Consider the following 23,434-nt stretch of genomic DNA (forward strand, 5'->3'; position numbering starts at 1 on the left):
TTAAACTGTCCTGCTAGCTGCAACCTGAGGACTTTTGAATTGCATACTATTAACTTGGGGCTGAAGAGATGGCTTAGCGATTAAGAGAGGTGGCTAGGTCTCGGGTTCAATTCCCCGCAACCAAAAGGCAGTTCATAACCACCTGTAACTCCAGTTCCAGGTGATCTGACGCCATCTTCTGGCCTCCGTGAGAACTGTACGAATGTGCATACACAAACATGTAAAAAGAAACCACCAGCCCGTGCCTTTAATCCCGGCCAGAAGGCTGAGGCAAGCAGATCTCTGTGAGATCAAGACCATCCTGATCTATTTATCTACATAGTAAATTCAAAATCAGCCATAGCTACATAGTGGGAGCTTGTCTCTAAAATGGGGGAGAGAGGTTGTAGAGAGCTGGCTCAGTGGTTAAGAGCACTTGTTGCTCTTCAGAGGACCTAGTTTCAGTACCCAGCACCCACATAGTGGCCTACAGTCATTTCTGACTCCAGCGACCTCTTCTGAAAGGGTACTAGATACATATGTGGTGCCCATGTATGGCATGCAGGCAAAGTGTTCACGCCTAAATGAATAAAATAAATTTTTAGTATTAATTTGACTAAACTTGTAAAATATAACGTCTCCTCTCTTCTTGCTTTGCTCATCTGTGTTTTCTGATATTCCTCACAGGTGAGGTGTGTTAATTCCACAGGAAAATGTATAAAATAATCCCATGGCAGGAACAGTAGATGTAAAAAGAAGGCATTTTATTAAATGGTTTAAAACTCACTCTGTCACTTTGTCTAAGGCATACTCGGAAGCATTTCTCAACCCTGTAATTACCCCGCAAATAGAATAGTTCTATTGTACCACACTTGTTCTGTTTGAGAATTAATTTGAATGGCAAGTGGTGGCACACTGAAATCCCCACTCTTGGAAGGCGGAAGCAGAAAGGTGAGGCTAGGTTCAAAGCTGGCCTTGTCTACGGAGTAAGCTAAAGGACAGTCTGGCTTACCTGAGACCCTAGCTCTGCAGGGGACTGAGAAAACCCCAGACTCACATAGTATGTAAAAGCAAAGAGCCTTTATTCTGCAGAAACAGCCAGTATATGCAGGGTCATCGTTCACCTGTACAAAATGGCAACAACCCTGAGAGGAAGGAGCACGCAGGCTCCTTTCAAGCATAGTTAGGAGAATTTCAGGGATGGTTAAGTCATCTCAAACATAACTGGTTAAGCAAGCAGCAGTTACATTAGTAGACTTTCAATTGACTGAGGTTTTATCTTTGGACATACTTGGGTAAGTTTCAAGGGGGTTACAGGAATTGTTGCTGAGACATTGTGGGGTCGACTTAGGCCTTGTTCACATTCTCTCCTTCATCTCTGAATGTAATTTATCAATAAAGGGTACCTTTGTTGGGAGAGACACCTGTTTGCCCCTCTCAGAGAAATGAAACCTAAATTCAGTTGTAGAAGTGGGAAAGTTTAAACCCTTCAGCTCTAAAAAGAAGAAAAAGGAAAAAGGGGGGGGGGAAGAGGCTGAGTGTAGGTTGCAAAATCCTGTCTTTGGAAATAAAATTACAGAGTCTGAGGACACCTACCACTGAGTGCACATACCCACACACCGATGCACACATAACTACAAAAAGGAATCTTGCTGGGCATGGCGGTGCATGCTTTTAACTCCGGCATTTCAAAGTGGGAGTGTGGAGGCAGGTGGACAGTCTCTGTGAGTTTGAGGCATAGTCTCAGCATAGTCTAAGATGACTCAGCAGGTAGAGACAGTTGACTCCTAACCCTGACTATCTGAATTCAATCATGGGTTGCATACACACATAATTTTAATATTTTTTAAGACAGGGTTTCTCTGTGTAACTCTGGCTATCCTGGAACTCACCAGGTAAACCAGGCTGGCCTAGAACTCACAGGGATCTGCCTGCCTCTGTCTTCCAAGTGCTGGGATTACAAACATTCACTGCCTTAGCAGATAAAGGGACATCCCACAAAGCTTGATGACCTGAGTTCAATCCCCAGAACCCACATGGTGGGTGGAGAGAACTGACTTGCTAGAACTGTCCTTCATATGCACACGGCAGCACACATGCACGCGCACACACGCACACAGAAATAAATAAATTTTATAAGATAGCATATAAATAACAGAGGTTCAGAAGATACAAAAAATGTCCTAGACAATAAGAAGAGGCACACACAGCAGCTTGGGTGTATTTCATAAGAGTGAGCACTAGAAGGGTCTGAAGAGATGGCTCAAAAGATAAGAACCCACAGTGCTCTTGCAGAGGATCAGAGTTCAGTTTCGAGAACCCTCAGTGGGTGGATTGCAGCTGCCTGAAATTCTTGCTTCAGGGAATCTAGCACCTCTGGCCTCTGAGAGCACATACCCACACACTGGTATACACACAGTTAAAAGGAAACAATCCTGCTGGGCACAGTGGTGGTGGTGCATGGTTTGAACTTCAGCACTTCAAGGGGATGCGGAGGCAGGATGGTCACTGTGAGTCTGAGACCAGGATAGTCTACAGTTATTTCCAGGTCAGCCAGGGTTATATAGTGAAACCCTGTTTCTTTGGGGGTTATATTTCCCTCTAAAATACTTTGTTTGTTTGGGGGACAAGGTCGCACTAGGTACCTCACACTGACATGTTACAGAGATTTGCCTGCCTGTTTCCCAGTGCTGCTTGCTGGGTGGTGGTGGTGGCGCACCCCTTTAATCCCAGCACTTCAGAAGCGGAGGCAGCCAGATCTTGGCGAGTTCGAGGTCAACCTGGTCCACAAAGTGAGTTCCAATTCAGCCAGCACTGTAACACAGAGAAATCCTGTCTTGAAAAGCCTAAAAAAAAATTTATATTGCTATTAAGCCCTTTGAAGGTTTTAGCACAATGTGGTGGTACACGACTTTAATCCTAAGACTCCTGATACCGAGGCTGAGGCTGGTGAGTCTCCGAGTTTTAGGCCAGCACGAATTTGAGACTCTGTTTCAAAAACAAACAAAAAGTTTAACATCCCATGAAAATTGAAAATATCAGTAAAAATATATGAAAGGCAATCCATAAAGAAGTAAATCAAGCCCCCAATAATATTTGAAACTTTTACAATATAGAAGAATAGAGTTCAAAAGTAACTTTCAAGTTTTCTTTTGTGTGGGTGCTGGGGATTTGAACTCAGGTCCTCAGACTTGTACAGTAAACATTCTCACCTGCCAAGCCATCTCAGCTTTCATTTCCCCTTTTTGTGGTGCTGGGGATGGGCCCCGGACCTTTGCATGGGCTCGGTGCATGCTTCCCACTGTGCTGTGCCCTGGCCCCAGTGTTCTCTTTTTGGACTGGATCCAGGTTTATTTTCCATTGTCTCAAATGTCTGACTATACCTGGTTTGTTTGATTTAGGGTATGAAGGAAAGCGGAAAAATTTATTCTCTGAAGGATCCATTGTAGATATGAAATACATTGAGGATATAGAGGTTGCAGCAGAAAAAAAGGATGACCTGATTCTGTGCATATGCACGTACAAGACACCCTCAAGATAAGACTGAAGAAGGGCCAGGCCGAACAGGGTGGAGGGTTAGCTATGCAAGGGTGAGGAGAAGAGCATCGGGCAAAGGGTGTCTCATCTTCAGAGGATTTGTCAGCATAGGGGCTGGGCTGTGGCAAAGTCCCTCAGGAGATTTCAGGGAATTCCTAGTTATCTAGGACCCTCAGAGGAAGCCCTTCCCTGCCTGCCAAATACCACCAATCCCTCTGTGGGAGCAATCAGCTACATAGGCTGGGGTGGTGTTTCCCGGATTTTATTTATTTAATTTTTATGGTTCTGGAGATTGGACTTAGGGCCTTCCATGCAGTAGACAAGTAAACATCCTGCAGCTAGGCTACATTCCCAGTCTTTTTAAAAGAGAGATTTATTTTTATGAATGTTTTGTACAAGGTCTCACTAAGGTTGCCCAGGCTGGCCCTCTCATTCTGTAGTCTAGGCAGGCCTTGAATTTGTTCTCTTCCTGCCTCAGCTTTCCATAGCCAGAATGACAGACCTGAGTCATTTTTTTCATTATAATAATCATAATCATAGCCGGGCGGTGGTGGCGCACGCCTTTAATCCCAGCACTCGGGAGGCAGAGGCAGGCGGATCTCTGTGAGTTCGAGACCAGCCTGGTCTACAAGAGCTAGTTCCAGGACAGGCTCCAAAGCCACAGAGAAACCCCGAAAAACCAAAAAAAAAAAATCATAATCATAATAATTATTATTATGTTTTCGAGACAGGCTTTTACTGTGTAGCTCTGGTTGTCCTGGAACTCTGTTTGTAGACCAGGCTGGCTTCGAACTCACAGAAATACGCTTGCCTCTGCCTCCCGAGTGCTGGGGTTAAATCAAAGGCATGCACCACTGCCACTCTTATGTTTTATTATTTTTAAATTAAAATATATAATTTCTACTCTTTCCTTGCCTGCCGAGTCCTCCCATGTACCCCATTTTATTGTTTTTGAGGCAGGTTCCTACTTACTATCTAGGGCTGGCTTACCTGGAACTCAGGATATAACTTAGGCTGGCCTGACCTGACTGTTCTTCCTCCCTTGGCCTCTCTAGGGTTGGATTTACAAGCACATACCATGCCTGTAATATGATTATTTGTTATTTGGCTCTTAATCTTTCAAACCCATACTCCTCTGGTCCTTTTGCCCGCCACATATCTCTATCTATCTATCTATCTATCTATCTATCTATCTATCTATCTATCTATCTATCTATCTATCTATCTATCTATCTATAAAATGTAAATTCCTCCGGTAAATTTGGACTCTTCGCACCTTAAGTCCATCTAGGTGGCGCGGGTAATTCCTGACACCAGCACTTACTGGCGGGACCAACTCTAGACACCCTCCCCCACCCAACCTCTTTTGACTTGAGATCGAAGGAATACCCCCGGTGATCCCATTAAATCCTTTATAAATGGCTGAACAATACCAAACCACTTATCCGGTTCCCTCTTCGTGCATTAGTTCGCCTCTCCTATCCCATCACCAACTTCCCCTCTTCAACCACTTTGATAGCTCAGAAATGCCATCCGTGCAGGAAGGGGCCTGAGAACAAATGAACGCGTGCTCCACACGGCCTGCTTTTGGGGTGCGGGGAGGTGACACACACCTGCCCTTCGGTTTCCCAATCGCTTGCTAAGGCCTGGCCCAGCCCAGCCCAGCAAGGAGCCTTCACAAGCTGCGCTGTACTGATACTCCAGGGGTATGGAGGAGGCGCCCCGGTGGTGCTGGGCGCTCTGCGGGCGGGAGGCGGGGCTTCGTGCGCGGGGCGGGGCTGTAGGGCGGGGCGGGGCGAAGGCGCGCCCACGCGGTGCGGCCCGGAGCCCTCGGTGGCGGTGCGCTCCGCCTTTCCCCCCCCCACCCCCAGCCCCAAGACCCTCTTTCCGAAGCCGAGCATGGGTGCGCGCGCGTCCCAGGAGCCCCGGGTCCGGGTCGGCCTGCGACTGCTGCTGCTATTTCTGCTCCTGGCGCTGATGCTGCTGGCGCTGGTGGCCCCTGGCGCGCAGGGGGCTCGGGGCCGCGGGGCTGCGGATAAGAACAGCCACCGGCGCGCGGCCAGCACCTTCTCGCAGAGCGTGAGCAGCCTGTTTGGAGAGGACAACGTGCGCGCGGCTCAGAAGGTGGGCGGTGCGCCCGCGGTCACCTTGCGGGGCCGGGAGACCGTTGGAGGGGGGGCACCCGGGCTGGGGACGGTCACGGCCTGCTGCAGCCAGGGCCAAGCGCAGCCCCCAGGAGCGCGTGACGCCCGCGCGCTGACCCGCCGCGTCCCAATGGTCTCCCACTGTGAGCCAGGCACTGGGGACAGCCGCGTCCCCGCGAGGCCTGGCGTCGAGGGCCTCCAGCCTCCCACCCCTTGCTTCAGAGATTTCTGGGCGGAGTTCTCCTTTCCAGGGGGTGATGGGGTCTGAGCTATTGCTTTGGCAGCTTGAGCGTCTACTGTGTGTGTTGTGTTTGGGGCGGTGGGGGAGCACTTCTCGATTCGAGCCTTCGGTATAGCTTGAGAACTTGGGGTCTCCGGGACTGGGATGATCCCCTCCACCAAGGAGCTCTCCACTCTCCGCCTTGGCACCTATGTGTGTGCACCATGCTAAGAAAAGAGAAGTCGAGGTGCACGCGTTCTCTTGTCTTCCTCACCCCTTCCTTCCTGGTCTCTGGCCCTGGGGTTGTGGAGTCCAGAGAACTTTGGGTCCAAGTTGGGGCGCTCCCTCTTTCCCAGCCTGATGAAGTTAGACCAGTGGCTTCACTTGGTGTGTGAGTGTGGAGTCCAGAGGTCGGCCCCAGGAGCCATCCACCTTTGTGTTTTGAGACAAGTTCTAATTGCACCGAAGTTTGAAGATTAGGCCAGGCTCGCTGGCCAGTGGGCCACTAGAATCGTCCTGCTTCCACCTCCCAAGCACCAGGATTACAAGCGCTCTTGGGCTTGAACCCAAGTCCTCCATTATATAGACCAGGCTGGATCCAAATTCATAGAGCTCTGCCAATCTTTGCCTTCTGAACCCTGGTCCTCATGCCTGCACAGGAAGCTCTTTGTCAAATGAGCCATCTCCCCAGTTTCAGTGACTTCACTTTTAAATGCTTTTTAACTATGCTTATTTGTTGATTGCATGTGCGTGCACAAGTACATGTGAGAGTCAGAAGACATCTTTAGAGTTCTCTGCTTCCACCTCTGAGTCGTGAGATTCCATCGGGGGTCATAGGCCTGGTGGCAAGCACCTTTACTGGCTTAGCCATCTTGCCTGTCCCTAGCTTCCCTTCTTTAAACCTCAGTTTGTCAGTCTGTTAAGTGGGGATGGGAACATTAGTTCCTTTGTTATGATGTGTTGATGCAGCTGGCTCCTTCCTGGCCCAGAGTCATGGCTCTCTTTTGAAAGTTCGATCTTGGCTGTGGGGGTAATTGAATTGAACATTGCTTACCCCTGCTGGGGGTATTTAGAGGTTTAAAGCCTGAAAGTTTAGAAAGTTTAATGGTCCTTAGCATGAGGGAAAAGAACATTAGGAACTCAAATTGAATTTTTTTTTTTTTTGAGACAGGATCTTTTCTGTTCTGGAACTCTCTATGTAGACCAAACTGAAACTGACCATCAAATCAAAAGAGATCCACCTGCCTCTGCTTCCCGAGCAGAGATTAAAGGTGTGTGCAACCAAGCCTGGTTGTATTTTTTTAAAAATATTTATTATATATACTATATTCTGTCTGCATGTCTGCCTGCAGGCCAGAAGAGGGCACCAGGCCCCATTACAGATGGTGGTGAGCCACCATGTGGTTGCTGGGAATTAAACTCAGGACCTCTGGAAGAGCAGGCAGTGCTTTTAACCTCTGAGCCATCTCTCCAGCTCATATTTTTTTTTAAAATTATGTGTGATTCATACGGCTGTGTGTGTTTATACATACATGAGTGCATGGTGCCCACAGAAGTCAGCAGAGTGCATTGGACGCCCTGGAGCTGGAGTTACAGGCAGTTGTGAGCTGTATGACATGGATGCTTGGAACCAAACTTAGGAGGAGGCGTGTTTGGGTTTTCTGGGTTTTTTTTTTTTTTTTTTTTTTTTGGAAACAGTCCTGGCTGTCCTGGAACTCACTCTGTAGACCAGACTGGCCTCAAACACACAGAGCTCCGCCTGCTTCTGCCTCCAGAGTGCTGGGATTAAAGGGATGTGCTGCCACCACCACTGCCTGGCACCAGTATAGACTTTTAACTGCTGAGCCATCTTTCCAGCTTCCTTATGGCTGTTTTGGAATTGGTTACTACAAATATTCATGTACCAGCTGCTTAATAGTTATTATCAGTATTTTTGGGTGCTGGGACTGAACTCATAACCTTGTGCATGCTAAGCACTCAGGCTACTCTTAATAACTTTCAAATGAAAGAAGATGTTATTACTCTGCCATTAGACCTTTACCTTTCATAGGTAAATATCTTCCGCCACTGACAAGCAAGTAAGTATTCAGTCCATACAACCCAGTCACATCCAGCTCTCTGGATTCTCTCTTCTGCGCAAATGAGACAGAGAGGTGGTCAAGACCTTACCCCCAGGCCAGAGCTATGGAGGCCCAGTGGCAATTCAAACCCATACCACCATGAATAAGACTTATTTCACACAATTTATGGTAAGAATGTGGAGTACCCCCCCTCCTCTCTCTCCTCTCTCCTTCTCTCTCTTGACCGGGTCTCTCTATGTAGCCCTGGGCTGACTTGGAAACACACTAGCCCAGGCTGGAATCAAATTCACAGAGCTCTGCCTGTCTATGTCTTTGGGGTGCTGGGTTTAAAGACGTGGGTCATCGTGCCTGGGAAATAAACTTTTTAAAAGCCTCCTACCTACAAGGCAGGTTTGGTGCTAATTAGTAAAGCCAAGCCTGTTAAACTACACAGCAGACTTCCTGTAGTTAAAATTAACTGAGGGCCCAGACTATGGCTCAGCAGGCGAAAGCGCAAATGTGCTCTCCAGAAAGCCTGATTGATGTCTTGAGCTCCTCCCCTCCCCCAGCATCCAAATGGTGGGCAGAAGAAACTGACTGCTGAAAGTTGTCCTCTGACGTTCACAGGTGGAGTATATGCACACGCCCACACACACGCCAAAGAGTTCTTCCAAATTTATCTTCCCCAATGAGTACATCACTATCCCAAAATCAATGATTCTCAACCTGTGGGTCAAGATCCCTTGGGGTTGTATATCAGATATCCTGCATGTCAGATGTTTACATTATTTTCATTGAAGTTATGAAGTAGCGATGAAATAATTTTATGGTTGGGGGTCACCACACATGAGGAGCTGTATTAAAGCATTGTAGCTTTAGAAAGGCTATGCCGGGTGGTAGTGATGCACGCCTTTAATCCCCAGCACTCGGGAGGCAGAGGCAGGCAGATCTCTGAGTTCGAGGCCAGCCGGATCTACAGAGCGAGCTCTAGGACCAGCTTCAAAGCTACTGAGAAACCCTGTCTCAAAAAACTGAAACAAGAAAAGAAGAGAATGTCAAGGCAGGGTCTAGGGAGGTGACTTAAGGGTCTGACAACACTGACTGCTCTTTCAGAGACCTAGGTTCCATTCAGTAGTTGGTAATCTCAGTTCCAGGCGTTCTGACACCCTCTTCTAGCCTTCACAGATGTTGTGTGCATGCACACAGAACACATACACTTTAAATAAGTAGAGAAAAAAATTTTGTTTTTGTTTTTCAAGACAGGGTTTCTCTGTTACGGCTCTGACTGAACTGGAACTCACTTTGTGGATCAAGCTGGCCTCAAACTCACAGAGATCAGCCTGCCTCTGCCTCCCGAGTGCTGGGATTAAAGGTGAAGGTGTACATCATAACCACCTGGCCTTTTCATTTTTGAGGTAGAGACTTGTTATGTAGTCAGTCTGGCCATGGATTCCATCTTCCTGCTTCAGCTTACAGAGTGCTGGAGTTACAGGTGTGGGCTAACATGCCCAGCCCTTCCCGCTTCTTAATGTGCATGTATGTGGACACACAAGTACATTTTCACACAGAGGCCAGAGGAGGGAGCGCTTTTGTTTGTTTTTATAAGGGTTTTTCTGTGTAGCAGCCCTGATTGTCCTGGGACTCACTCTGTAAACCAGGCTGGCCTCAAACTCTGAGCTCCGCCTGCCTCTTCCTCCCAAGTGCTCGGTTTAAAGGTGTGCGCCACCGCCGCCTAGCTCAGAGGAGAACTTTTAATTGTTCTTGTCCGTCACACTGTCTTATCTCCTGAAACAGGGTCTCTCTCCCCGAGCCTGGAGCTAGACTAACAACTGCAATCCTCCTGTCTTCACTCTTAACCACTTTGTAGTTTAGGAATATGCCAGTGTAAGGCCACACCTGGCTTTTTTTTTGGTTTTGGTTTTGGTTTTGGTTTTTCGAGACAGGGTTTCACTGTAGCTTTTGGAGCCTGTCCTAGATCTCGCTCTGTAGACTGGATTGGCCTCGAACTCACAGAGATCTGCCTGCTCCTGCCTTCCCAGTACTGGGATTCAAGGTGTGGGCCATGACCACCTAAATATTTTTTTTTAAGCAAGGTCTCCTGTAATCTAGGTTGGCTTTGAACTCCTGACCCTTCTTGCTTCCAGCTCTTAAGTGCTAGATTTTCAGGCATGAGCCACCACATGCAGCTCATGACGTTGAACCCAGGGCTCCATGCCTGTAAGCATGCTGCCAACTGAGCTATAGCTCTAGCCCCTTTTTCCTTAGTTCCGGCAATGAAATACAGGTCAGTCTACATTTCACCATTTTCAGTTTGGTGAGGACAAGCGTGTTCACAGGCTTGCACACCCATCACCTCTATCTAGCTGTGGACTGTTCCATCACGCTCAAAGGAAACTCACTGACTGAGCCATCAGCTGTTGGCCTCCACCATAGTCAGGCATCTGCTAGTCTCTCCGTCTCTACAGATTCTCCTGTTTGGATTTTCACGTAAATGTGATCAGACACTGCTTGGCCTTGGCAGCTTGCTTTGCTGCTTTTGAAGGGTTGCAGGGAGCAAAGGCTGTGTGTGGTGGAGTTCACTGGAGTGTGCACATAGACAGCGTCCTCTGTGGATGTTAGAAATGGGTCTGTTCAGGTTGGTTCTGTAACACACACCTGTAGTCCTGGCACTGGGGAGGCGGAGGCAGGGGTAGCAATAGTTCAAGGTTAGCTTCAGCTGTACTGTGAGTTGAAGCCGTCCTGGGCTGCATGACACTGTGCATTGAAAAATCAAAAGAATTGGGTGGCTGAGGTGCACACCTTTAATTCCAGCACTCTAGAGGCAGAGGCAGGGGGAATCTCTGTGAATTCTAGGCTAGCCTGGTCTACAGAGCTAGTTCCAGGACAACCAGGGCTACACAGAAAAACCCTGTCTTGAAGAACTTTAAAAAAAAAAAGAAAAGAAAGGGAAAGGGGGTTCAACTTTTTTTCCTGTTACTTGGTTTTTCAATTTTTTTTTTCTGAAGCTTGGCCCTCTCTTCTCTGGGACCTTTGCTTTAACTCTTTGCTGGTCTTCAGTTCAGCAGTTGCTCTGTTCTGTTTTGCAGAATTTTTCCTCTGTTGCTGCTTGCAGGGAAGAAGTATTTTGAGTAAAATAATTGACTAGTTCCAGGTCAGCTAGGGCTACACAGAGAAACCCTGTCACTAAAACGAAACAAAACAATTTTTTTCTTTTTATAATTTATTTATTTATTTACCTGGGGGGGGGGTATGTGCATGCCACAGTTTTAGGGGTCAAACTTAGGCATAATGGCAAGTGCCTTTACTTAGATCATTTCCCTGACTCTTTTTTCCTCCTTCTCCTCCTCTTCTTTAAATAAAACTCAAATACTAAATAGAAAAAAAACTCCAAAATACTGTAAAGTTGGAAGAACAAAGCACAAAGACCCTCAACCTGCCCTCACCCATTGCACGTATTTTCTGTTTGTTCTATGAGCGCAGTGCACACATAACTTTCTGCATTTTTTTTTCACATTTGAAGCAAGACAGCAATATTGTGGTATCTTCTGCACAGTCCACAAACATCCCGCCCAGGAAACAGGTGTTTAACTCTAATAGTGTTTCACAGTATGCAGGCGCTAGTCATATTTTTTTGGGGTATGTGTGTGTGTGTGTGTGTGTGTGTGTGTATTTGAGATCCTGTCTCCAAAACACCAGAAAAAAAATGGGATATGTGAGACGTACTCTCAATAAAATAAAGTTAGGCATGGTGGATAACTCCAGCACTGAATGGGTAGGCGCGGGAAGATCAGTGTTTGAAAGTTGTCCTTGAGAGGGTAAAGTTGTCCTCAGTAAGTAAAATGTTGTTTGATTCCTGGTTAATGGGAATCCGCCACTGCTGAATTCATAAATCCAGGTTTATTCTGAGCACAGCATTCCTGTGGCCCCAGGGGAAGTTGAGAGCATGAGGGGAACCCACAAAGTGGGGCATTTTAATGCCCTTGGGAGTGGAGCACAGATGGCGGGCTTTCTCCCGTGGAGTATGGAATGAAGCTACTCCACGGGAGAGGCTTGGTGTGTAGCCCTCCCCGAACATAAAGGTGCTTGCTGTGCCTGCCTGGCAACCTGAGTTCAATCCCCAGAACCCACAGAAATGTGGAAGGGGAGACCCCATTCCACAAAGTTATCCTCTGCCCCGCCCTGCATGCTCTTCCCCATGATAATGAGCAATTTTTGTTTTATTATTTATTTTCCTTCACCTGCTTTGCTTAGTGACAGCATTTCCTGGAAGTTGGCTCTACCTGTGTTGCTCTACCACGCCATATTGGTGTGCTGCTCTACCATGCCATATTGGTGTGCTGCTCTACCATGCCATATTGGTATCACCCTCACCCCACACACACACACCTCTGCCCCACCCCTGTCCCGGAGTTCCCTGAACTCCTAATGTAAGACAGCTCTCTGACCTGCTATCCACTGGTTTTGCCTCCAGGCTCCGAACTCTGCTGTCACTCACCGGGAACCCAGTACCCCAGTGGGTGGTTGAAACATGAGAATGCAGTTCTAACTGCTTTGGGGCTGGAGATCTGAGGTCTAGGTTGTGGTAGGCTGGCTTCCCCTGTACCCCAGAATGGACCTGCAGGCCTTCTTCACCCTCTGTTCTGATGGCTGTCCTCTGTCTGATGTTAGCTCTTGTTCTCTCTCTTTGTTGTTGTTTTTTTTTACTAGACAAAGATTCTAACACTGACCTACACCCCCAACTTTTTTAAGATGGGGGTTGTCTCATTAAGAAGTCCTGATTAGCCTTGGACTCATTCTTTAACCCAAGGCAATCTCCCTGCCTGTTTGAGAGCACAGAGGTCCTTGTGCTCACAGATAGCACAGGAATGTTAAACATACAGGGTTGTCTTTTTCAAGGGAAAAGATGTAAAACCTGTTTTCCATTCAGAGGGCTGGAAATGGAGGTGACTATAGCCTAGGTAACCCCTGTGTTATCTCTGGGGCCACAGGCTGCCACAACCAGGACCCGAGGGGGCTAATAGTCTAGATGACCTCTGCACTGCCTGTATGGCCAGGGGCTCCCCCAGGCGCTCACAAACAGGACTGGAGGTGGCTGATAGCCCAGATGACTTCTGTGCCGTCTGTGTGATAGAGTCCATGCCAGATCCTCCACTAAGCCCATAAGATGACACATGTCGCCTGAATCTGGAGCTCATCTTCATGGAAGAAGTGACATGAACTTTGAGGAGTGTTTTTGATGTAATTATGCCTCCCTTTGCACACATGGGATTGTGTTACACCAGAAAACGATTTTCTGAATTGTGATGAGTGTTATGCCCAAATCCGCAATCCCGCAAGCTGACAAGGAAACCAAGAGCCTTTATTTTAATCAAGTTTTCAAACTCAGTCTTTCCACACGTCCAACGTATTGGAATAACCGGAGAGCCCCCAGCTCAATTAGAATAGGGTTTTATAGTTGTAAAGTTGGGGGTGAATCAATTGTAAACAGTTGAGACTCCAGCCTCCATTGAAATTCATCGATAGCCACAGTCTCAGGCGATAATGGTTGGAGGAAGGTCATCCTTTGGGTGACCTGCTCAGACTTAAGATTATCATGGCTGGCCCTCACACTGTGCTTAAATGTGTCGAAATAAACTGGGGTCAGGTCTGAACTACTGAGTCCTGTTGAACGAGATTTCCTTCTTGCCTCATTCGGGATCATTATTCTGCCAGCCCTGGTGCTTGCATAGACAACCCCCCCAACACACACACGTACTACACACACACACACAGACACAGTCTCAGCCTCCTGGTGCTTGCATAGACAACCCCCCCCACACACACACACACACACACACACACACACACAGCCTCAGACTCCTGGTGCTTGTATAGACAGTCCCCCCAACACACACATGCACACAGACTCAGCCTCCTGGTGCTTGCATAGACAACCCCCCCAACACACAGACACACACACACACACACACACACAGTCTCAGCTCCTGGTGCTTGCATAGACACTCCCCCCAACACACACATCTCAGCCTCCTGTGCTTGCATAGACAACCCCCCCAACACACACACATACCCACACGTACACTCATACACATATATACACACACACACACACACACACAGTCTCAGCCTCCTGGTGCTTGCATAGACAGCCCTCCAGCACGCACGCACACACACACACACACACACACACACACACACACACACAGTCTCAACTCCTGAGTAGCTGGGGTCACGAGCCCGTCTCACTGACACACTATCTTATAACAACCTCTGCCCTGTTAGACTTGGCCTACTGTAGTGGTCTCATTGTAGTCAAATTACCTCTTTAAAGACCCTGTCTACAGAGTTTCTCTCACCGGGGACTAGGGGCTTCACAATTAAATTTAAGAGAACACAGCTGAATCCTCTCATTTCCATAAAGTCTGTGGGTCTCCTTCCATGTCTAGCTTTACCAGAGGAACCGGCATGTTCTCCAGCTGAAAGGGCAAGGGCTGGAACCTGCCCTGGTGTGTCCTCTTCCTCCTGGCCGGTTCACAGCCTGAGAAAGAACCTCTGGTCTGGATTTGTCCTCCCGGGAGCCCCTTCTTGCCACCCTGTCACTGGTCTGACTGGACAACTACAGCAGCCCCTGGGGTCCTGCCACTTGCTGTGGGCCAGGCAGCCATACTGAGCTTCTTCAACTTCCTATGTTAAATCCTTTCCTGAACCCATTTTCCAGCTGGGAAATCCAAGGCCTGGAAGGTACAGCATGAGCCAGAATGTCACTTACCCTAAAATAACTCCTGCATACTCCTGGACAACTGGTGCCATCAAACTGTGCTGCTGCCTGCCTGTGCTCCCCTCCTTCCTCTTTCCTTCCTCTTCCTCCTCCTCCTCCTCCTCCTCTTCCTTTTCTACTTCTTCTGGTTTATTTGTTTGTTTGCTTGTTTGTTTGATTTTTTTTTTGAAACAGGTCTCACTCTGTCCTGGAACTCATTATATGTAGGCCAGGCTGGCTTTGAATTCACAGAGATCTGCCTGCCTCTGTCGCTTGAGTACTGGGATAACAGGCAAACACCGCTATGCTTGGCTTTTCATGTTTTCCTTTTCTAGGATTAAGTTTATTAAAGTGTGTGTGTGTGCGTGCGCATGTGCACACGTGTGTACGTACTCACATAAGCACAGAGAATGGAGAAAGGCATCAGATCTCCATGGATCTGCAGTTACAGTTTTGAGCCCCCCTGTTTATGTGGCGACATCATGCGTGCTAGGAAAACATTATCCACTGACTTACATCTCCAGCCTGGCTTCGAGTTTTGTGCTAGGTGTATCTGATATCACTGTCCTGGTTAGTGTTAATACTGTGGTGATGAGACACCATGACCTGTCAGGAGAGGAACTCAAGCAGGGCAGGAACCTGGAGATAGAACGCAGAAAATGTAGAGGGTCCTGCTTACCCGGCTTGCTCCCTGTGACATGCTCAGCCTGCTTTCTTAGAGCACCCAGGATCATCAGCCCAGGGATGGCACCATCAACAATGGGCTGGGACCCCCTCCATCAATCACCAGTTAAGAAAATGCCTTACAGGCCTGCCTACCACCCTATTTCTTTGGAGGCTTTTTCTCCATTGAGACTTCTCTCTGATGACACTAGCGTGTGCTAAATTGACATGAAACTAGCCAGCACAATCACTTATTCAAAAGAAAATAAGGAAATGAGGCAGTAAGTAGCACAATTTCTGATTTCCCGGTCTACTGGGTTTTCTGAATCACCTAGAGACCTAATGAAATTTCTCGAGGTCACAGACAGAGCATGAACCCTTGCTGCGTGGTCTCAGATTTCAGAGTTGGTCCCTTAGAGAGCCAGCTGCCCTGGGAAGCATCCTGAAGGCAAACTCTGCTAGGCAGAGGAAGTAGATACCCTGACTGAGAGCCACTCACCTTCACCCCAAGTGTTGTTCATGTGTGTAGAGGGTGGGGGCGTCTTCCCATTCTGCATGGCGGTGGGCCAGCTATCGACTCTAGACTGCCCATGAGGCAGCTCCTGATTTTTCTGTTGAGATGTCCTCTCCCAAGCTCACGGTTCAGTGCTTGACTGGTTTGAGAAGACAGTATGTTGTTGGTCAGGTTCTTACTGTCCTCTCATCCCTGCAGTTACTGTCCAGGCTGACTGAGCGGTTCGTGCAGGGCGTGGACATGTTCGTGGAGACACTATGGAAAGTTTGGATGGAGCTCTTGGAAGTCCTGGGACTTGATGGTAGGTACGGGGATGGCCACATGCGGTGTGGTGTGTTTGTTTTGGGATGCAGTCTCACTGTGTAGTGAATCTCCCTGCACCCGACTGAGGGTACATGAGGGTGTTAAGGGGATGGAGCACCACAGGTAGGAAGGAGCATTTTACCTTTAATAGCTGAACGTGTGGTCCACCAAGCTTCGAAGGCTGTGAAGATGGTGGAGGCAGAGCCTGCAGTGATGATGATGTTATGGGCATGGCCGACCACCTGGAGCTCCCCTGAAAGCCGAGAGAGGCCATAGGATGCTTCTAAGAGCTCTCGTCTAGGTGCGCTCAGAGCTGTGTTTCAGCATGGCCAAGACAAAGTCAGTAGGGAGAAAAGTGTGAGTGGAGAGTCAGGGGAGACCTCACTTTGGGCGTGTGGTCCTGGACTTGGCCTTTTGGCCCCCAGAACTGGGAGAGAGGATGAATTTCACCATCTAAGCATTGTCAGCCACCTGGTATATGGGGGTCAGTTGTGGCAGACCCAGAAAAACGAATCCAGCCTTGTAACAAGACCCTCTCAGACTTCTCCTAGTCCTGGGCATCCCTTCTTTACAGATCTGGGACCAGGGTTCAAAGTGGAGGCATGCTGTACAGGTGGGGCCCACACATCACTGCTTTTGTTAGTTCTCACTTCCAGCCTTGAATCACTGATTTCAACCTTCGAAGGGCTTCATGCCAGGCCATGCCACCTTGCTATTCAGATGGAGAATGGGAGGCAGGGGTGTGGCTCTCAGAGGACACTGTGCAGCACGCTGCCCCCAGGGCAGTTACAACCCTCCCTGGGACTGGAGCTGAGTCAACACATCAGCAAACACTGCAACTGTGTGCAATCCTGTGAGGCTGCCCCAGCCATCACCTACTGGGATTGTGCAGTTCCAGGTTGCCATCCCTGGGCGGCGAGCCTGTAGAGATAAACTTGATTGCAAGGAATTGCATGCAGCTCAGGCTGGGAAACCGCAGAGCCAGACAGCTACAGGACAGCAGGCATCACTGAGGAACCTAGGCCTGCTGCGATCAGCTGAGAGGAGCTGGAGGGGGAGGTGAAATACCGTGTTTCTAGGGTGTGGTTTCCCTCTTGACTTAGATAAGCTGCAGGGTACCCTAACGTCTTTCAGAATTGTACCTCAAGCTTGAAGCAGGGGTGTGAGAGCTGCTTCTCCCAGAACTATAGTTAAGGTGGCTGTTCTTGGTCCCACGCACTTCCTTCCCCATCAGTTTTCAGGGGCTTAGTTACAATGAAGACTCCTCCACTCGGATCAGTTTGATAGAAAAAAGCTTTAAGGCATATAGAAGTTTTCTACTGGTCATGTTCAGGGAAAAGTAATTGGTGAAGGCCAGGTGTGGTGGCGTATGCCTCTGATCCCAGCACTCAGGAGGCAGAGTCAGGCAGATCTCTGAGTTTGAGGCCAGCCTGGTCTACAGAGTGAGTTCCAGGCCAGCCAGTGCTATATGGGGAACCCTGTCTCAAAAAGCCAAATGAAATTTACCCTGCCATGCTGGCTCATACCTTTATTCCCAGTACTCAGAGGCAAGCAGATCTCTGAGTTCAAGGCCAGCCTGGTCTACCTGAGATCCCGCCCCATCTCAAAGTTGCTGAAATCAATTTTACCGTTTCTGTTTTACTGTTATTTTTGGTTTTGTGGTTGTTGTTTTGCTTTGCTTTTGAGACAGGGTTTACTTGTACTCTACCCTATCCTCAAATTCACTATGGGTGAAGCCAAGAATGACCTTGAGCTTCTTTTGATCTTCCTGCCTCAGCTTCCCAAGTACTGGGATGACAGATGCGAACCACTGTGACCAGCCTGAGGAGATAGTTCATTGCAAACACAAGGACTTGAGTTCAAACCCCAGCAGGATAGCTCGTTGCAAATACAAGGACTTGAGTTCAAACCCCAGCAGCATTTTTTTTTAAATATTTATTTATTATGTATACAATATTCTGTCTGTGTGCATGTCTGCAGGCCAGAAGAGGGCACCAGACCTCTTTACAGATGGTTGTGAGCCACCATGTGGTTGCCAGGAATTGAACTCAGGACCTTTGGAAGAGCAGGCATTGCTCTTAACCACTGAGCCATCTCTCTGGCCCCCCCAGCAGCATTTTTATAAAAATATTTTTTTGAGACTTACTGGTCACTTATTTTTGTGTGTGGGTGTTTTGTACATGTATATCTGTGCACCACATACGTGCAGTACCTGAGGACTTGCAAGTCTCCTGGAGCTGGAGCTCCCGGTGGTTGTGAACCACCCAGCGGTTGCTGGTAATTGAATTGGGTCCTCTGCAAGAGTGCTTTTTACCACTTTTCACCGCGGATCCGTCATCTCTCCAGCCTCACAGAAGGTGTTTTAAACTCATGACATGACAAACAGTCCAGAGGGCCACCAGTGCTTCCTCTGCTACTTTGGAGGCTCAAGTGCTTGCTTTAATTGGCTTTCATTGTATTAGGTTGTGACAGGAGTCATTGGGTCCAGTCCCTGAGCTCAGCTGTCCCACCTGCTTTCAAAGAAGTTCCTGACCACGTGGGAATAACTGGCCCTGTCTTCTGTTCTGTTTCGTAGTGTCCAACCTGTCACAGTACTTCAGCCCAGCCTCCGTGTCCAACAGTCCCACCCGGGCCCTGGTGCTGGTTGGTGTGGTCCTCCTGGCCTACTGGTTCTTGTCTCTGACCTTGGGTTTCACCTTTAGCCTCCTGCACCTGGTGTTTGGTCGCTTCTTCTGGCTCGTGCGTGTCATCCTGTTCTCCATGTCCTGTGTGTATATTCTGCATAAGTACGAGGGTGAGCCCGAGCACGCCGTGCTGCCGCTCTGCCTCGTTGTGGCCATCTACTTTATGACGGGGCCTATGGGCTACTGGAGAGGCAGTCCCAGTGGCGTTGGCAGCCCCAGTGTAGAGGAGAAGCTGGAGCACCTGGAGAACCAGGTGAGAGTGCTCAACATCCGCCTCAACAGGGTGCTGGAGAACCTTGACCGCTCCAAGGACAAGTGAAGGTCAGTTGCCCGGACATCTAAGGGCACCAGCCATAGTGATCTCAAAAGACAACAGAAGAAGAAGAAGAAAAAAAACAACAACAGCCGGCAGCCAAACCCCAACCCTCCCAATAAACTGAGCAAGAATGCCACACCTGGTATTTCCCATTGTGTGTCAACCTTAAGACCCACTGGAGGAGAAAGAACTTATGTAGAATAGAACTTAGAGTGTTGCTGGTGGGAAAAGTGTATTTTTTGAACAATGGATATACCCCTATTAACTGTGTAGTCAGAGAAATTTATCTGCATAGAATATAAAGTTGATTTTTCCCCCCAACATTTAAATCTTTTGTAAGGTTTTTAAATAAAGGCAGATCCAGTCAAGTTTATCAGAACTTTGAAGAAAGCACTTGAAGATTTTAAGGAAGTTTAAACTGGCTGCTGGGTGGGCACTGTATGTGTTATCTTCATATTCCCAAATGTGACTTTTATCTTATGTCTTCTGGGGTTGGAGGTGACTTGGTTAATGAGTGCTGTCTCTTGTTATTTTGGACACTTGGGCCTCAGAGTGGAACCCAATCGCCTTTGGATCCTAGGGACCCTGTGCACTTGGTCATTCCATTGTGTTTCTTCATGCGTTTCTGTTTTTATGGTGCTGGGGATGCTGAGCCCACCCCCACCCTGTCCATTGTATTTCTGAATGGAGGTACCCATAGACGTCCTGGGATCTTTTCCTCCTCTCTGGACTTTAATGTAGTCTAACACCCAGCCTTTCTAGAAGGAAAATACACAGATGGGGCTACAAAATGTCTTTGGAGTTTGATGCCAAAAACTTTCTGGGTGGGCCTCGAAGATTATTTCCAGAATCTAACTGAATCACACATTCCCTGTTTGCCGGCTAGGCCCATATAACCAACTGGACCCTGATAGGATTTGCTTATTTATTTTGCTTTTAATTGACTCAAAACCATACAAGAAGTTGTTTATAGTCAGTAACATCTTTCATTTCATTGCTTCTAGAACATTCTTAGGCATAAGCAACCTTAAGATCTGAATTGTTTGTCCTAAAATTTTTATGACTATGTGTGTTAGGTGCTTTTTGTCTGGGGTCCAGGGAGTTGTTGTTTTAGTTTAACCTTGGGGAGAAGGGTGGGCAGAGTCCCCTGCCAGGACTCTGTGGAAAGAAAGCTGGCTTTTGCAGGATGTGGCTGGGACTGCCATTGACTCTTTGGTGTCTCAGTGTACCCTGGAGCCACGGTTGGTGGAGGTACCCATCGGCTCTCATGGCAGACCTTGGTGGAGGGACCCAGCTGACACCACCTCTGGTGTCATGTGTCTGAGAAGTTCTGTTTTGGGCTGCAAGTGTCTGGAATACAGATTCGGGTCCTTCTGAGGATATGTCTGTTCTCTAGATGACCGTATGGGGCTCACACTTTCTTGAATTTCATTCACTTGTGGAACCCATACTGGGGAAGTCTCTCCGTGGACACTGGACACACATGGCTTCTGATGTGAAACACCCACGTATGTATTGTTCAGAGACTGTAGACAAATCTACTTGCAGCTCAGGGTGGAAGTAACTGGGGGAGGGGCACATTAGTGGCTAACTCATCTTTCCTTCCAAATATCTGGCCCTATTATCCCAAATATAGCTTTGCAAATATTGGCTATCAGCCTCTATAAAGCTGAGCATCCCTGTTCTTGCCTTGGCTCCTCTTGTTGATGGCCACAGAGATGTCCTATTTCAGGTCCTAGACAGTCCTTTGTAGCTGAGAGTGTAATCCCAGTATTCAGGAGGCAGAGGCAGGAGGATTGCTGCTATTTTGAGGCTAGCTCAGTTTATTATATTCCAGGTCAGCCAGGATTACACAGACCAGAAGCCAGGTTTAGTGGCACACAAGAGCCAGAGACAGGCAGATCTCTTGAGTTTGAAGCCAGTCTGGTCTATAGAATAAGTTCCGGGTCAGTCCGTTATACATTGAGACCTCTTCTTGAGACAATAATAAAAAAAAAGTTTTTAAAAAAATATGCAATAGGGGCTGGAGAGATGGCTCAGAGGTTAAGAGCACTGCCTGCTCTTCCAAAGGTCCTGAGTTCAATTCCCAGCAACCACATGGTGGCTCACAACCATCCGTAATGGGGTCTGGTGCTGTCTTCTGGCCTGCAGGCATACACACAGACAGAATATTGTATACATAATAAATAAATAAACATTTAAAAAATCTGCAATATATTTTCTAGCCTAACCAAATGTAGACTCTAAAGCCAGTTTTATAGTTTGATACACATAAACACATAAGATGCCTTCATTTTAATTTATTTAATTATTTCTTTCAGATAGGGTCTCCCATACCCTAGGCTGGCCTTGAACTTGCTTAAGTAGCTGAGACTGGCCTTAAACTTCTGCTCCCCCTGCCTTCACCTCCTGAGTGCAGGGATGACAGGTGTGTGACTCCACACCCATTGTATGCAGCGATTAGGGTGGGACTGAGAGCACCCTAGAGTCCAGCCCCAGAATGCCTTCATTCGAAATGGAAGAATGTCCTCGGCAGAGTAGAATGTTAGTTGACGTTCTAGTAGTAGAACTTCAGATGGTAAATGCATATAGTTTACCTTGTTTGGATGTGTTTTTCTTTTTTTTAGGCATGGTCTCTCTACATAGCCCTGGCTGTCCCTGAACTCACAGAGATCCCCTGGCTTCTGCCTCCCGAGTACTGGGGTTCAAGGTGTGTGACACCATGCCTGGCATTGTTTGTATGTATTCTTTCTTCCTTTTTTTTAAAATGTGTGCATCTTTTTTAAAAATTTTTCATTTTTGTTTTATTTTATGTGTTTTGTCACGCATGTCAGGTTCCCTGGAACTGGAGTTACAGACAGTTGTCTGCTGCCATGTGGGTGCTGGGAATTGAACTTGGGACCTCTGGAAGAGCAGTCAGTGCTCTTAACCAATGGGTCATCTCTCCAGCCCTGTTTGGATGTATTCTTAACCCCCACATAGTTAAAGATTTTTCTTTTTCTGTTTCCATTACATGCAAGTATGCAGCTTTTTGGCCTCCCTTCCTCCATCTCTTTTCTATGTGGAAAGATGTATTTTTGTACCTCATTTCATGCCTTATCTTCGGGACTGTGTATAGCTCCCCCTCACTGAATAACACCGTAATGAGACATTTGATGGCAGCTATCGTGGGTCTGTTATAAAGAGTCCGGCTGGCAATGTGACTCAGTGGGGGAAGGTATGTGCCACCAAGCCTGAGTTTGATTCCCGGGACCCACACGGTGAAGAAGACAGGTAGCTCCCACACGATTTCCTCTGACCTTTGCACACAGGCCATGGCTTCATCCCTCCCCCCAAATGAATGCATGTATAATTTTTTTAAATGAAAGGAAGATGGGGTCAGGGCTTGAACTGTCTGAAAGTCAGCGTTTATTCCCTGATGTTTCTTTCTCACTTTAAATACCAGCTTTACCAAGCAAGGGTAGGATTGAGGATTTAGGTGATTGCATTCGGGTTGGTGATTTTTTTTTTTTTTTGTTTTATTTTTAGTGAGGGTTAGGTTGGTGATTTATTTTCATTTTTTTCCCCAAGACAGGGTTTCTCTGTGTGGTTCTGGCTGTCCTGGAGCTCTCTTTGCGGACCAGGCTGGCCTCGAACTCACAGAAATTCTGCCTCTGCCTCCAGAGTACTAGGATTAAAGGCGTGTGCCACCACTGCCCTTCGGGGTTGGTGATTTTTGATGCTGGTGTTTTATTTTGAACTTTTTATTTTATGTGTGTAGGTGTTTTGTCTACATGTATGTCTGTGTATCTACTGCATACATACCTGAGGCGAGAAGAGGTGTCAGATCCCCTGGAATTGGATCACCATTGTCAGCCGCCATTGTGGGTGCTGGAAATCAAACCCAGGTCCTCTGGAAGAACAGTCAGTGTTCTAACCACCGAGTAGTCTCATAGTCTCTTGGTTTTTGTTTTGTTTTGTTTTTCAGAGACGGTTTCTCTGTGTAGCCCTGGTTCTCCTGGAACTTGCTCTGTAGATAGGCTGGCCTTGAACTCACAGAGTGAGTTTCCGAGTGTTGCTGGGATTAAAGGCACACACCACCACCATTGCTGCTACCACCCAGCTAGTTTTGGTTTTCTAAGATGGTTCTCTTGTAGCCCTGGCTGCCCTCCTGATCCTGCTTCCCCCTTCCGAGTACTAGGATTAGAGACAAGTGCCACCATGTTTATGCAGTGCTGGGGATTGAACCCGGTGCCTCCTACATGCTACATAAGCACT

General features: G+C 47.7%; 1 protein-coding gene across 1 annotated transcript; it reads left to right on the forward strand.

Moving 5' to 3' along the window:
- Positions 1-5,322: 5,322 nt before the first annotated feature.
- Positions 5,323-19,968, forward strand: LOC119824991 (BRI3 binding protein). Its single transcript, XM_038345586.1, has 3 exons — positions 5,323-5,640; positions 16,073-16,175; positions 18,753-19,968. The coding sequence occupies exons 1-3, from the start codon at positions 5,416-5,418 to the stop codon at positions 19,178-19,180; spliced, it is 756 nt and encodes a 251-aa protein (XP_038201514.1). The 5' UTR covers positions 5,323-5,415; the 3' UTR covers positions 19,181-19,968.
- The last annotated feature ends 3,466 nt before the right edge of the window (positions 19,969-23,434 follow it).

The sequence above is a fragment of the Arvicola amphibius genome, chromosome 10 (genome assembly GCF_903992535.2).
Source record: "Arvicola amphibius chromosome 10, mArvAmp1.2, whole genome shotgun sequence".
Classification (NCBI taxonomy): Eukaryota; Metazoa; Chordata; class Mammalia; order Rodentia; family Cricetidae; genus Arvicola; species Arvicola amphibius.

Excerpts from the sequence above, each read along its gene's own strand:
- LOC119824991 (XM_038345586.1), top strand. The coding sequence starts at position 5,416 with ATGGGTGCGCGCGCGTCCCAGGAGCCCCGGGTCCGGGTCGGCCTGCGA. Across the intron at positions 5,641-16,072 it reads ACGTGCGCGCGGCTCAGAAG|TTACTGTCCAGGCTGACTGA; the intron begins GTGGGCGGTGCG and ends TCATCCCTGCAG. Across the intron at positions 16,176-18,752 it reads GGAAGTCCTGGGACTTGATG|TGTCCAACCTGTCACAGTAC; the intron begins GTAGGTACGGGG and ends TCTGTTTCGTAG.